We start from the raw sequence: 14,016 nt of genomic DNA, 5'->3' as shown, positions 1-14,016 counted from the left end.
ATGGCCTTGATTTATCTTAAAACATTCTGCTCAATACGCTCTTTATATTTTGCTGGACAAGGTCATTCTCCTTGTTCTTGTAAACCCTGGTTCAGACTAAACCGAGAGTCAAGCCAATTTTAACGAACAGTAAAAATCACATCTAACTTGTTTCCCAGATTTAGCACCTTTTCACCAGTCATTTATTTTGGGCTTTTTTTTTTAGATGGATGAAGAAGCCTCGATGTGGGGTTCCTGATCATCCCCATATAAGCCATAGCCGAAGGAATAAGCGATATGCGTTAACTGGACAAAAATGGAGGCAGAAACATATAACATACAGGTATATTCTAATTTTTTTAAAGGGTGAAGCATAGTTTGACATAGATTTTATATTGAGCTGTGAAAAGTGAAAATGTCTTTTCATGCATACGGCCTGCTGAACTTTAGAAAAACATGGAAGGTAATTTTTTTCAAAAGTATCTAAGTGACTTAGTAGTCTAAATCCCATTTCCAAAATTATTTAAGGTATTTCATATTCATATGCATATCAGCATCTTTAGGTGCCTTTGTAAATCTGGCCCTTGGCTTAAATGACATAATCAAAAGTGCTACCTAACAATTATTTTTTTCCTACCTGCTTTTTTATGATGTCATTTAAACCCTGAATGCCTTTTAGTGACAGTTTTTTCAGAGGTGGTACTGAATATTACAAATGAATGTCTTTTCTTTTTGTTCTGCAAAGCACTCAAAAATGTTTTGTCACTTTAAAATAATAAACAAATGTCTTAATTGTATATTTATTTGTATGTATCTAATATTCTGAGTATGTATTCAAGTCCAGAGTCACAATGAACACTGCCAAGAATTTTCTGCAAACATTTTATGACATTTGTATTAAAACTAAATGAAGTATTGAAATCATTGGTTTTAGCTGAATGGAGTTTCAGTCTAACTTTTACTTTTTACAGGCTACACAAACTTAGTGAAAACATTTCTAAAATTATCTATATTGTGTAAGTTCATGATAATGGAACTATAGAAAAATATCTAGTAATTGTTAATGGTGAATTATCATCCAAAGGAGATGCTTCTAATCAAGTCCTGCAGGCATCTATTCTTGGCATGAAACTTGTTGCTGGTAAAGTTTGCAGATCGCAGAAAAATTGGTGGTATGGTAAATAATGATTAAGACAAATCAGACAGAGTATTTTAGTACAGTCAGATGCAAGGTCCTCTGTGAAGATTCCTCCTCCACTCTGAACTTTAGGGTACAGATGTGGGGACCTGCATAAACACCTCTAAGCTTAACTACCAGCTTAGATCTGGTCTCGCTGCCACCAGCCAGATTTCTGAGTACCTGGAACACTCTCTTTCCCCCCAAAACCTTCCCCTCCCTGGGCAGCCTTGAGAGACTTCTTCACCAAGTTCCTGGTGAACACTGATCCCACTCCTTGGATCTTAACACAAGGAGAGTTTAACCATCCCCCCTCCTTTCCCCCACCAATTCCTGGTGAGTCCAGATCCAATCCCCTTGGATCTTAAAACAAGGAAAAATCAATCAGGTTCTTAAAAAAGAAGGCTTTTAATTAAAGAAAGAAAGGTAAAAATCGTCTCTGTAAAATCAGGATGGAAAATACTTTACAGGGTAATCAGATTCATATAGCCCAGAGGAAACCCCTCTAGACTTAGGTTCAAAGGTACAGCAAACAGAGGTAAAATCCTCACAGCAAAAAGGAACATTTACAAGTTGAGAAAACAAAAATAAAACTAACACACCTTGCCTGGCTGTTACTTACAAGTTTGAAACATGAGAGACTGGTTCAGAATGATTTGGAGAGCCTGGATTGATGTCTGGTCCCTCTTAGTCCAAAGAGCGAACAACCACCAAAACAAAGAGCACAAACAAAAGACTTCCCCCCACCAAGATTTGGAAGTATCTTGTCCCCTTATGGGTCCTTTGGGTCAGGTGTCAGCCAGGTTTCCTGAGCTTCTTAACCCTTTACAGGTAAAAGGATTTTGGTGTCTCTGGCCATGAGGGATTTTATAGTATTGTGCACAGGAGGGCTGTTCCCTTCCCTTTATGGTTATGACAAAATCAGACAGAGTATTTTAATACAGTCAGATGCAAGGTCCTCTATCTAGGAACAAAGAATATAAGTCACACTTACAGGATGGGGGACTATATCATGGAAGGCAGTGACTTGGAAAAGGACTTAGGCATCATGGTAGAAACCAGCTGAACATGAGGTCCCAGTGAAATGCTGTAGCTAAGAGAGCTAATGGGATTTTTGGATGTGTAAGCGGGGGAGTGTCAAGTGGTAGTAGAGAGGGCATATTGCTATTGTATGCAGCATTAGTGAGACCATTCCTGGAATACAGTATCCAATTGTGGTGTCCAGGACTTGGAGTGAAGATTAAGAGCTAGTTATGTTGAGTTTGAGCTGATGGCTAGATATCCACCAGGAGACGTTAGAGAGACAGGCTGAGATTTTAATTTTTGGACCGAAGGAGAGATCTGCAATAAAGATGTAGATTTTTAATCCCTGAGCGTAGACATGCTTGTTGAATTTGTATTTACTGGTGAGATTACCCAGAGATAAGGTGTAGCAGGAGAGGAGAAGAGGACCAGGGAAGGAGCCATGTAGAGCCTTCACAGAAAGCTGGAGGGAGGATGAGGAGGATCCCCCAAAGGATGCACTGAAGGAGTGATTAGAGAGGTAAGAGGAGAACAGCAGAGGGCGGAGTCATAGAAGCTAAGGGAGGACAAGTTTTCCAGAAGAAAAGCATAGGCAACTGTATGAAAGGCAGCTGACAGGTCAAGCAGAATGAGGCTGGAGCAAGAGTGCTGCTTCTTCAAGTGCTTGCTCACGTCCATTCCATTGTAGGTGTGTGTGCTTGCCACATGCACCGGTGCCGGAAGTTTTTCCCTCAGTGGTATCCGTAGGAGACCAACTCTGGCACCCTCTGAAGTAGCACCCATATGGTGCGTGGTATAAGGGGCACCGTTGGCTCCCCCCACCCTTGGTTCCTTCTTACCACCAGTGATGGTGCTGGAACATCTCTTGCTTTGGCAAACCTTCTTGTTCTGAATTTATTGAGATGAACTTTTCTCTGTAAATAGTTAAAAGTTGTTAGTCGTTTCCCTTAGTGTAGTTAGTTAGTTAGTTAGTCCTGGACAGGACTCAGCCTAGGGAGTACCCACTATACAGGCGGCACTGCCCATTGCATCGTGCCCCAGGGCCAGTGGCCGGACCCTGGTACTCTTGGGGGTTCCCGCAGCCTTTGCAAGGGCTCAGGTCAGCCTTGGAGGCCTCAAATAAACCATCAGCCATGGTCTCCCACCCACCCCTGACTTCATAACCCTACCTTAGGAGAGTCAGCTAGTATGCATTTATTTCATAGATAAACAAACTCAAAAGTTGCATAGCTCAAGCTGAGTTGGGACCAGAATACGAGTCTATAAAATCACCGTATCAGATTTGTCCCACTGCCTTGCTGAATGAGAGTGAAAAATCATGTGGTAAGCTGTACTGTCTGGATCCATTGCTCTAACCACTAGAGCACAGCCTGCTCCCAGAGTCAGGAATAGAACCCAGGGATCCTGAAACCAACATTCCAGTGTTGGCTCACAAACAATTGCATAATCCATTGGGGAACTGTATATTATGCCCCCTTTAGGGACTTGCTCATATAAAAGATAACAGCTATATTATTCCTATAGCTTGAGTGGCTGAAGCCTGTTCTATAGATCTGAAAGTCTTGGGTTCAGACCTTGCTGCTGTCCCATGGGAGAAGAAAACATAGTATATGATCGTGTCAGTAAAGACTGCAACTTAATCCATATGCCAAGGGGCCGAACAGATTATACAGGTGTCCACAATACTGGCATTTTCAGACTAATCAAAGCTGTATTTGACAGCCTTGATAGAATCTTAAGTGTTTTTTTGTATATTATACATATATATGACCCCCATCTTAAATTAGCATTTATTTGAGGGGTAGATGCCTCAAGACACTGAGCTATAGAGCCTTTCATATGTAGGTCACCATTTTCAATCCAGCCTCTCCCAGGGGAGTTCTTCACCACTGCATTTGGTGCTAGTTGGTAGACTCAGTAGAGAAGCCATGGAGACTTAACTGCCCCTGTGCCTCTGAAAAGCAGGACTGGCAGTACAGTATCTGGGAGGCTTGCACTGTTGTTGCCATGCACGCAAACTGAGGACTACATTTTCCAGGGTTCACAAGCTGGCATCTTTTGCCAGCACTAAATCTTGACCATTTTAAAAATGAAGTTTGGGGTTATATACATGTTATTTGTAAATAAACAAGTTAGTTCATGAAATATTTTGCATAAAATGTCACACATGGAATTGCACAAAATTTGGCAGCTGTGTCACACTGGTGAGTTTTTACTTAAGTAGTTTCGTAGGTTTCAATTGAATTACTACTATGAGTAAAGAGATCGATCAGGCTCACCGTAATTTAGTGATAGGTATGCTGCTAGGAAAAAATTTAAGGGCCAGTTTCTTATACACTTGCCTACATTTTTGTGGGATAATAGCAAACGTAATTTTACCTGTAATAATTCACACTTTCAAATTAGACATCTAAGTCCTTAATTTGTGAATGTAATCAGGTATTCAGGGCCTGATGCAACATCCACTGAAGTTAAGAAAGGATTCCCGTTAGCTTTAGTGGGCTTTGGATGAGGGCTAAAACTGACCTAAATTGCAGGTGCAAATAGTTGCAGGCACAATTATGTGCCTTCAGAAATGGAGACCCTGTCCAGTTTTGCTTATGTACAAGAATTGCTAGCTGTTGTAATAGGAAGACTTGAATAGGATGTGTGCCTTTAATCAATCCTTCTCTTCTCATTCACACAGTGTACACAACCACACCCCCAAGGTTGGAGAGCTTGATACAAGGAGAGCCATTCGTCAGGCATTTGATGTTTGGCAGAGAGTGACGCCACTAACCTTTGAAGAGGTTCCTTATCATGAAGTTAAAAGTGACAGGAAGGAAGCAGATATTATGATATTTTTTGCTTCTGGTTTCCATGGAGACAGTTCTCCATTTGACGGAGAAGGTGGATTCCTAGCCCATGCTTATTTTCCTGGACCAGGAATTGGAGGAGATACTCACTTCGATTCAGATGAGCCATGGACTTTGGGAAATTCTAATCATGATGGTAAGATTGCAGGTCAAATTTTTAAAACAAGAACAAGCTGAATGTAAACTCAACGACAGGCTTTTAGTGGGGAAAATGGCAGGTTAGTGGAGCCCTCTTCTTCCACAGATTGGCCCCAGTGGAAAAAAAATGCACTCCATCTTAAATGCACAAGTCCCTGGGGTGTGTGCACAAATTGGAGGCTTATGCTCCTTCTCACCTATATGCACATGAATAAATGTATTTAGGAATGAGCAAAAATGTGTGTATACTTAGCTGTGCAGGTCTTTGAAGATTTGGGCCACTATCTCTGCAGAGAAAATTGTCCTTTAGGGGAGGAAGGTGGTATGAGTGCTGAAGAAACAGAGGCAAAGTTGGCATCCCTATCCCAAGCTGATTGAGATGCTGAGTTCGCTCAGCAAAGACAAAGATGCAGTTGCTCAGCAGGGAGTGCAGAGGTAAGACAGCAGAAAGAGGTTTCAGTTGCAAGTTTCATAATTTTTTACTTAATTTCTAATTTCCCAAATATTATTTTGGCCTGAAATTTCCCATGTTGAGTTTCAGGCCAGAAGAGAGGGTTTGTTGGCTACTTTAAAAATGCTTGTTGGGAATCAGGAAAACTATATTTTGTATATTAAACAGTGAAGAGATTTTGTGTGCTTTTGGGTTTTATCTTCCCTTCCAATAACCCCAAACACTTGCTTTTTTTATTTTCAGACCTTTTCTTCAGTGGGAACATGGGTCTTTCACAAATTTGAAAAAGAGTGTTAAGCTATTTTAACTGAATGCTAAATGAGACATAAGACTCCAGTTACAGATCCATATGCATGGAGAAGATCATGGATTCAGAACAATTCCTAGAAAAAAATGCATTGTCAAGATAAAGTCATGCTTGTAAATAAAGATTAGTTAATTTTAAACACTATTAGAGCATTGTAGCTTAAAAGAAACATGTTTAATACCAGGAATTTGGAGTTCTGTGAAGGGTCATCACCATGGTATCAAAGTGCTTGAGTTAAGGTGTAATGTCCCCTCGGTGCAGGATCTGTTCACCTTTAAAGGGTAGTCTGTTCTTTTCTTATTGTGTCACTCAGTTGGTATTCCCCTTCACTGTAGGCCCTCTCTTTTGGTATGTTTTCTTCATAAGTGCTGTTTCCAGAGTTTGGAGAAATTTCACCACGGTAGGGGCTTTCTCCCCATGTGGCTGAATGTTATCCCTTTCATTGTAGATGATGTCCTTCAACTGGGATATTATTACCTTTTGCTTCTAGATTTGTTTCCTAAAGCGTGTTCTTTGTAATTAGTGTTGTCTCCATCCTGATGTCAGGGTTGGCTGTTCATTTTGGAACTGAAATAGACTCATCAAAAAAATAAAACCCTACCAGCAGTAGGTCAGTAGCAAAGCTCTCTTTCTATATTGTGCTTTTTTACATAAAAAGGGAAAGATTTTAGAATAGCTGCTGCCAATTTTATGATTTTTAAAAATCCTAAAACAGACAGATAAAGTGGGCTACTCAGTAAAAAGCAGAGCTACATAGACTAATGAATATCTAAGACATTCTACCCCGATGGGAATGTTTTTTAACACAACTATATAGAAAACTGAGGCAAACTATCTCAAATTTTTGTTTATCCTTACTGTGAAGCATTGATGTTTGCAAAACTGTTATTCACTGAATGACATCAGCAATACAGGGCACTGAAATTGACATTGTAGATCCTGCTAAAGGCTCACAAAATATTTCTGGCATGTGAGACTATTCTCTGTATATGATATTGATCCTTTCTTAACACTGACTACAGGAGGAACCCATTTAGTTGATGTAGTATTGTTAAGCTAGATCCCATGAGCCTGGTTTAATAACTGTTTTTGTCTGGTGTACCTGTAACTTTTTTGCTTTTCACCTGTCTCACCCTCAACAGTTTTGGCAAGTTGACAGTAATGTGCAATTGTTGTCCAACCAGAAGAAATGTGGGGGACTCTTCAATAAGAGTGCAAACTGTGTTTCAAATTCAGTAAAGAAAGAATTAATCATTTCTGAACAGATGACATGCTATGTGAAGAACACAAGACTTCTTTGGTTTTTCTCACAGGACACAAGAACTGTGGTCCATTTTAATTAATTAGTTATTCTGGCACACCAGGATAGCTAAACATTTAATGCAGTTTCTGGATATTTCACTTGCTAGGTGTAGGGGTTGTCAGACAGATACCAGATTCTGGCCACTATGGCTAAGTATTTATGTCCATTCAGAACATGAGTCCCTCAAAAAACCCAGTAAAAATCCACACAGAAGTGCTTCCATGTTTTCTCAGATCATGACTGTGAATATTGGGGTGCCCAGTATATTCTTTACCCTCTAACATGAAGATCAAGCCTTCTTCTCAATAGCATGAGTCAATCTAGGCTATCAAAAGTGACTGAATATTTTCCTTCATGGTCACCATTCCATGTTGTGTAACATGAGGCTTTAGAGTCATAAAACCGGAGGGAAATATACATTGTTCATCTTATTATTTTACCATGTGTTTATCTTGGTGTCAGCCTTTCCCACTCACACTGAAAAGTGACAACATAATTAAGAATTGTATTTGGCAAGTTAAAAAAACTGAAATGAAGAGGCATACTGTGGTAAGTCCCTAACACAAGAGTGGTTTAGCATTTTCCAGTGTTAAGCTGTTTTATGGGCTGCTGTTTTTCCTTAATTTGATGGCAACATACTACAACGAGGGTACATTGGGCTCAAACCAAAATATAGTAGTTTAATCATATTGATCTTACATTTTTATTACTGATTATTTCCTTATTATTAGTGTTGCAGTTATAGGACTACTGTCCTCTGTCCAATTTCTGATTTCTCTGAGTTAATCCAGTTCAAGTCTTGAGGTAGACTCTCACGATTCTTCTTTGAGTAGTGTCCCTGTGGGTGCACCACTGTAGGTGTGCTTGTGTTCTTACGCTGCTGATCGGAGAACGTCACTAGCAGTGTCCATGAGGCCCAGCTAGCTAGTGTGTGCGGGCTAACCCCCCTCAGTTACTTCTCAACCGCTCCTGGCTAGAGACAGAGCTAGTCACAGTCCATTACCATCATTTTCTCTTTTTGCGTTTCTATAGTTAGTCTCCCTGTACTTAGTTGTAGTTTTGACTCCTTTCTTATCAGCAGGCACAGCTGTGATACCACATGTCAGGCTTCTCGTGTGAACATGTGGTTCAGCTCAGAAACAGACTGGACAAACCCCTGTCACTATCCATCAGGGTCAAAAACTCCTTAGACTGGTGGAAGGACCCAGCCAATGTTTGCAAAGGGATCCCCTTCTCACACCCTCCCCCCATCATTGCTTCTCACCACCGAGGCATCACTCCTGGTGGGGCACGCCTCTAAACAGCCTCATGACACAAGGCAGGTGGTAATCCATGGAGATATCTCTTTACATCAACCTCCTCAAGCTAAGGGTGGTCAGGAAAGCCTGCGCCCATTTCTTCCTGCTGATCAAAGGATCACACCTGAGATCCTAAGAGACAACATAGCCTCTATGTACTACATCAATTGACAAGGGGGAGCCAGGCTGCCCTCCCACTGTGTAGAGCTGATAAGATTGTGGAACTGGTGTTTCTCCTATGATGTGTCACTGTCTGCAGCTTACATCCCAGGCACACATAATTTGATAATGGACAGTCTCAGTCACAAATTCACATACAATCACAAGTGAAAGATAGACCTGGCAGTACTTCACAACCTATTCAGGCAATGAGGGACACCATCTGCAGACTTGTTTACCACTCATCTGAACAAGAAATGTCCATGCTACTGCTTCAGAGCATGGATAGGACAACACTCTCTGGGTGATGTTGTCCTGGGACAGGGACCTTCTCTATGCCTTTCCTCCCTTTCTCCTACTGTTGATGGCCCTATTGAAAATAAAAAGAGAAGGAGCACACATCATACTGATTGCTGCCACTTAGCTGAGATAACCTAGTACCCTTCCCTGTCACAGCTTGTGATGTGCCTGCCAATCTCTCTCCAATCCAATTCTCTTCTCAGAACAAAGGCGTACCCTATATCCCAACCTGAGATTCTTCGTCTCAGGGCATTGCTCCTTCAAGGTTCCAACACCTAGAGAACTCCTGTTCGAAGTAGGTACAAGATGTATTTACTACACAGTAGAAAGTCCATGACATGCTGTACTTAGGTCCAGGTTTTGCATTTGGTGTACCTCCCAACAAATCTCCCTGACATCCGCAGCCCTTCCAAAGATCTCAGACTATATAATAACTCTAAAAAAATCAGGACTATCTCTCAGCTCTCTCACAGTCTGTCTGGTGGCTACAGCAGCCTTCTGTCAGCCAGTAGAGGGATACTTGGTGCTATCACACCTGACCGCTAAAAGATTCCTCAGGGGTATAGTAAATCTTTCCCCCAACCTGTGTTCCCTCTAAGCTGCATGGTCGCACAGCCACCCAGGAGTGAATCAAGTGCCGTGCACTTGAATAGCAGAGCCACACACATCTGGTAATGTGCGTTCAGGTGCCCCAACCCCTGCTGCTCTGCAGTCACGTTGCTCCTGCCCTCTGCCTTGGAGCCCTTTGCCAGCTGCTCCCAGGACACTCCCACTTGCTGTGCAGAGCTTGGGGGGGGGGGAGGGCGCTGATGTCAGGGAGTCCCCTTGCAAAGGTTCTAAACACAGGCATAATGGTTTTGTATGAGGATGGTTAGGCTGTTGGGGCTAAAACACAGGTGAGAGCCATGTGAAGTCTGCAGTGTAGACATATCTTAGACAGCACTAGGGGCTTTTCTAAGTTACAGGAGCCTGCAGAGGCTATCTTATGGGCCACTGCGTTTCCCAGAAAATCCATAGTGCATCCCTACCCTGACATGCCTGCGTAGTCCCCAGACTAGCCCCAGTGCTAGGACTTGTGAGGGGGTCCTTGGGAGGCAGCCAGACAGCTATCTTGCACAGTACCTTTGCCAAAGGAATCCTCCCTTGGTTTTGAGAGCCCCTTTTTGTTGCTCTAGCCCTTTAAAATGGAGTAATGTGGATGGAGTGCAGGGGAGGAGTTTCTCTATTATGCTGTAGCTCTTTGTTGAAGACAAATTGTGATCCAAAGGAAATTATTGGGAGTTTTAGGGACTGAATTGCTATATTTTCAGTACCTTTGGTTAAGACCTTTTGCTGATAAATATTTGAATAAATCACAATTGATCTGACTTTTAAGGAAACAAAAAATCTATATTCAGATGTGGTCAATAGAGGGAATACTTGGGCTCTCTAAACCAAGAAAAATATTACATATCCCAAAAAGGGTGGTTTTTTTATTTGTTTGTTTTAAATCACACTGTTCTTTGAATACGTGTCAATGGATCCCAGCCTAGGTGCACATGTGTCTTGTATGTGCAGGACTAGATTTTTTTGGCAAGCAGTGTCTGATGGTGTCACAGCTGCACCCTGTGCCTCTTCATGCCACTGTAAGAGGCTATAAAGGGTTTAGTGGACCAGCCATAAAGGGTGGGGAGGCTGAGCCCCTTAGTCAGTTCCCAGATCCTTCTAACCACCTGTGGCAGCGAATTGGAACCCAGCAGTGTCCCATCACCTGATAGAACTCTAGCAAGCTTATTTCCAAGTAAACCTCTGAAAATCTTCAGAACACTTTTCAGCATTTACCTTTATGTATTTGCATCATAAAATCCTCAAATTGAATTGAAATCCATCAAACAGACCCCTTGTACCGATGTCCACCCCACATACAGTACCCCCTGTATAACATGGCGGAATCTAAGGAGGAATTTAATCCTTGTCCATCCTCTGGCAGACTCATCCAGAGGGGGAGGGATAGCTCAGTGGTTTGAGCATTGGCCTGCTAAATTGTGAGGATTGTGAGTTCAATCCTTGAGGGGGCCCTTTGGGGGGTGGTCCTGCTTTGAGCAGGGGGTTGCACTAGATGACCTTCTGAGGTCCCTTCCAACTCTGATAGTCTATGATCCTGCTGAAGGACAGTCATGAGATTCTGCTTTGATGAGTCCCACTTCTCTAGCAGGTGTTCCAGCTGCTTGTCGTTCTCAGCTGAGACCAGGTGTCATAAACAGAGTGTTAAAGGTTAATGTCTCTTATACCTGTAAAGGGTTACAAGCAGGAAACTGGACACCTGACCAGAAGACAAGATACTTTTAAATTCAGGTGGAGGGAAGTTTGGGTGTGAGTTCTTTGTTCTTCTCTCGGAGGGTCTGAGAGAGACCACCAGACATTACTACAGGCTCTCTAAGTTTCTTTTCAAATAGAAGGTAAAAACCAGGTGGTTTAGGCTTTTTAATTGTTTTACTCTATTTGCAATTGTGGATCTGGCTGGTTAAATGTGTAGTTGCTGGGAATATTTTGATTTGTATTGGTACTGGGGGGAAAGTTTCTCTCTGGTATCTGTAAGCTATAGGACCCTGTATATTTACATCTTGAAGTTACAGAGATAATTCTTTACTTTTTCTTTCTTTTATTAAAAGATTTCTTTTTAGAGAACCTGATTGATTTTTTTCTTGTTTCCCTTGTTTTATCCCAGGGGATTGGGATAACTCACCAGGACTGGTGGGGGAGACGGGAGGAGAGAGAGATAGAATCTCTCTCTGTTTTCCTTGAATCTGTTTGCCTCTTTGTGAGAGGGAAGGGAGATGCTTCTCTTTATGGTGATTTAAGAGGTTGGATCAGTATCTCTCAGGATAGCCCAGGGAGGGAAATTCTGGGAGGGGGAGAGGTGGAGGAATGGCTTATTTCTCCTTGTTTTAAGAACCCAAGGGATCTGGGTTCTTGGGGTCCCCAGGGAAGGTTTTGGGGGGACCAGAGGGTATCAGGCCCTGGAAAATTCCTGATTGGTGGCAGCATATCAGATCTAAGCTGGTAATTAAGCTTAGGGAAACTCATGCTAGTACCCATATTTTGGACGCTAAGGTCTAGAACTGGGAAGGAATGCTGTGACACCAGGAATTCATGACTGAAGCTCCATCTCTCAAAGCAGTTGATGAGGGTGACATTTGACCCAGAAATCCTGGGACTGAGCTCTCCAATACTGTGGAAACCAACACTATCCCAGCATACCACCAAACATCCAGTTTGCATCCAAGACTGTGTCAAGGAAATAATTGCAGAGCAAACCACTGGCACCATCTGGAGCTTCAACATTGGCTGTGGCACCAGAGTCGCTTCAGCCTTGATATTGAGAAAGGCTGCTCAAGCATCACAGCAGGTTGAAAACAGACAATCAGAGCACCAAGATCGGGCTTCTAAGAAGAGATCGGTGTCCTCCCACACTTGGAGACATAAGAAGACTTCCAAGGAAAAGTCCTCCAAGACTCACAAGGCATCATCTGGTGAGGAGCAGCCTATAGTGCAGCATGCTCCATTGGTGTCAGGACCAGCACTGGAATCATTGGTGCTAGCATCCATAGCACTGGTACTGAAAATTATCTCATCCTCTGGACTGGCATGGGATAGGACACTATGGTCAATGAGACAAACTGTGAGAATGGTTTTGACATAGATATGTCTGTGAAGACGGACCTTGGCACAGAGAGAGAGATCCCATCAGCACTGCCTATAGAAAAGAAACATTCTTCATCCACAGGACACACTGTCTCCCTGGCATTGAACAGGGAGCCATCTCATATATGGTCCCTGTCCCGCACTGCCAGGCTGGAAGAACCTTTTGTCCCATGGGCCAACATGCAGCACCTGTATCATTATGGAGTTATTTGGAACAACAGACTAGAGCTCCCAGGAACTGCCTGCCCACAACATGGAAGAGGAGAGCCCCCTCTCCTGCAGCAATGTTGTTGAGACCCAGACACCCAGTTACCAGGAGGAGCAAGAACCTGAGGTGCAGATATGTCAGCATCCCATTTCATGACCCCTCCAGCCTTTATTCCTCATCACCAGATGAGGCCATTACCTCGGCACTGGAACCGTCACCAGCACTGAACACATATAAGGCATTTCAAGACCTCTTATTGAAGATAGCAGACATCCATGTTGAAGTGGTGACTTCTGTCATAGTGGAGAAGTCACACAAACTCTTAGTTTGTCTGCTGCAGGCCCAGAATGCATTGCCCTTCTGATAAATGAAGGGCTTCTGGACCCTGCCAAGGCACTATGGCAGACACCAGTTACTGCCCCTCCACATCAAAAAAGATGAATAAATGCTACATCTGGATTAGAATATTTTTACTCTCATTGTAATCCTGGATCGCAGGTAGTTTCAGCCATATAAAAGAAGTCCCACTCAACCAAGAGTACTCCCAAGGACAGAGATCCAGTCATGTTTTTTGGAGGAAATCATAAAGGTTGGCTTCAGTTCCACTCAGGATGGCTAAGGATCAAGCCCTGTTAGCTAAGTATAATTTCCTCACATGGGCCAGAGTATTTCCATCAGTTGCAAAGCTTCCCTGTAAGGCTAGAAAGGAGATGAAGGACATGGTGCGAAAGGGACAATTGGTAGGGAAGATGTCCTTTGGACGCTGCTGGTACTGCATCCAGAACCATGGCCATGGCTGTGACCATGAGGAGGGCATCATGGTTCTAGGTCTCTGGTATTCCCCATAAAGTTCAGGCCACCATCAAAGACCAGCCATTTGAAGGATTGGAGCTCTTTAGTGAAAAAACAGATAGCATATTACACTTCCTCAGACTCTATCTCAATCCTGAGATCCTTAGGCATATACACCTCTCCAGCATCTCAAAAAAGTACTGCCCACAGCAGCATCAGTAGAAGCAACAGATGCCCTCATACCATAGACATCTGGACTGTCAACCTAAGAAATGGCTTCATTGCAGCCACACCCTGCACACTTCTCATGGCAGCAGGTTTGACACATCACTTGAGAGCTAC

The 14,016-nt window shown here is 42.8% G+C and overlaps 1 protein-coding gene across 3 annotated transcripts in view; it reads left to right on the top strand.

Annotated features, from left to right (window-relative positions):
- Positions 1-14,016, top strand: part of MMP24 (matrix metallopeptidase 24) — a 352,153-nt gene that overhangs the window by 80,652 nt on the left and 257,485 nt on the right. For 2 of the 3 annotated variants that reach the window (XM_050918604.1, XM_050918607.1), the window contains 2 exons: positions 206-322; positions 4,866-5,170. The exons of the other annotated variant lie outside the window; for it this stretch is intronic. In XM_050918604.1, the coding sequence (XP_050774561.1) occupies positions 206-322; positions 4,866-5,170 (422 nt within the window). The remainder of the gene's footprint in view (positions 1-205; positions 323-4,865; positions 5,171-14,016) is intronic. 3 annotated transcript variants of the gene reach the window in all.

The sequence above is a fragment of the Gopherus flavomarginatus genome, chromosome 11 (genome assembly GCF_025201925.1).
Source record: "Gopherus flavomarginatus isolate rGopFla2 chromosome 11, rGopFla2.mat.asm, whole genome shotgun sequence".
NCBI lineage: Eukaryota > Metazoa > Chordata > Testudines > Testudinidae > Gopherus > Gopherus flavomarginatus.
Note: the sequence above shows the minus strand (reverse complement) of the source record. Positions and strands in the feature narration are given on the sequence as shown.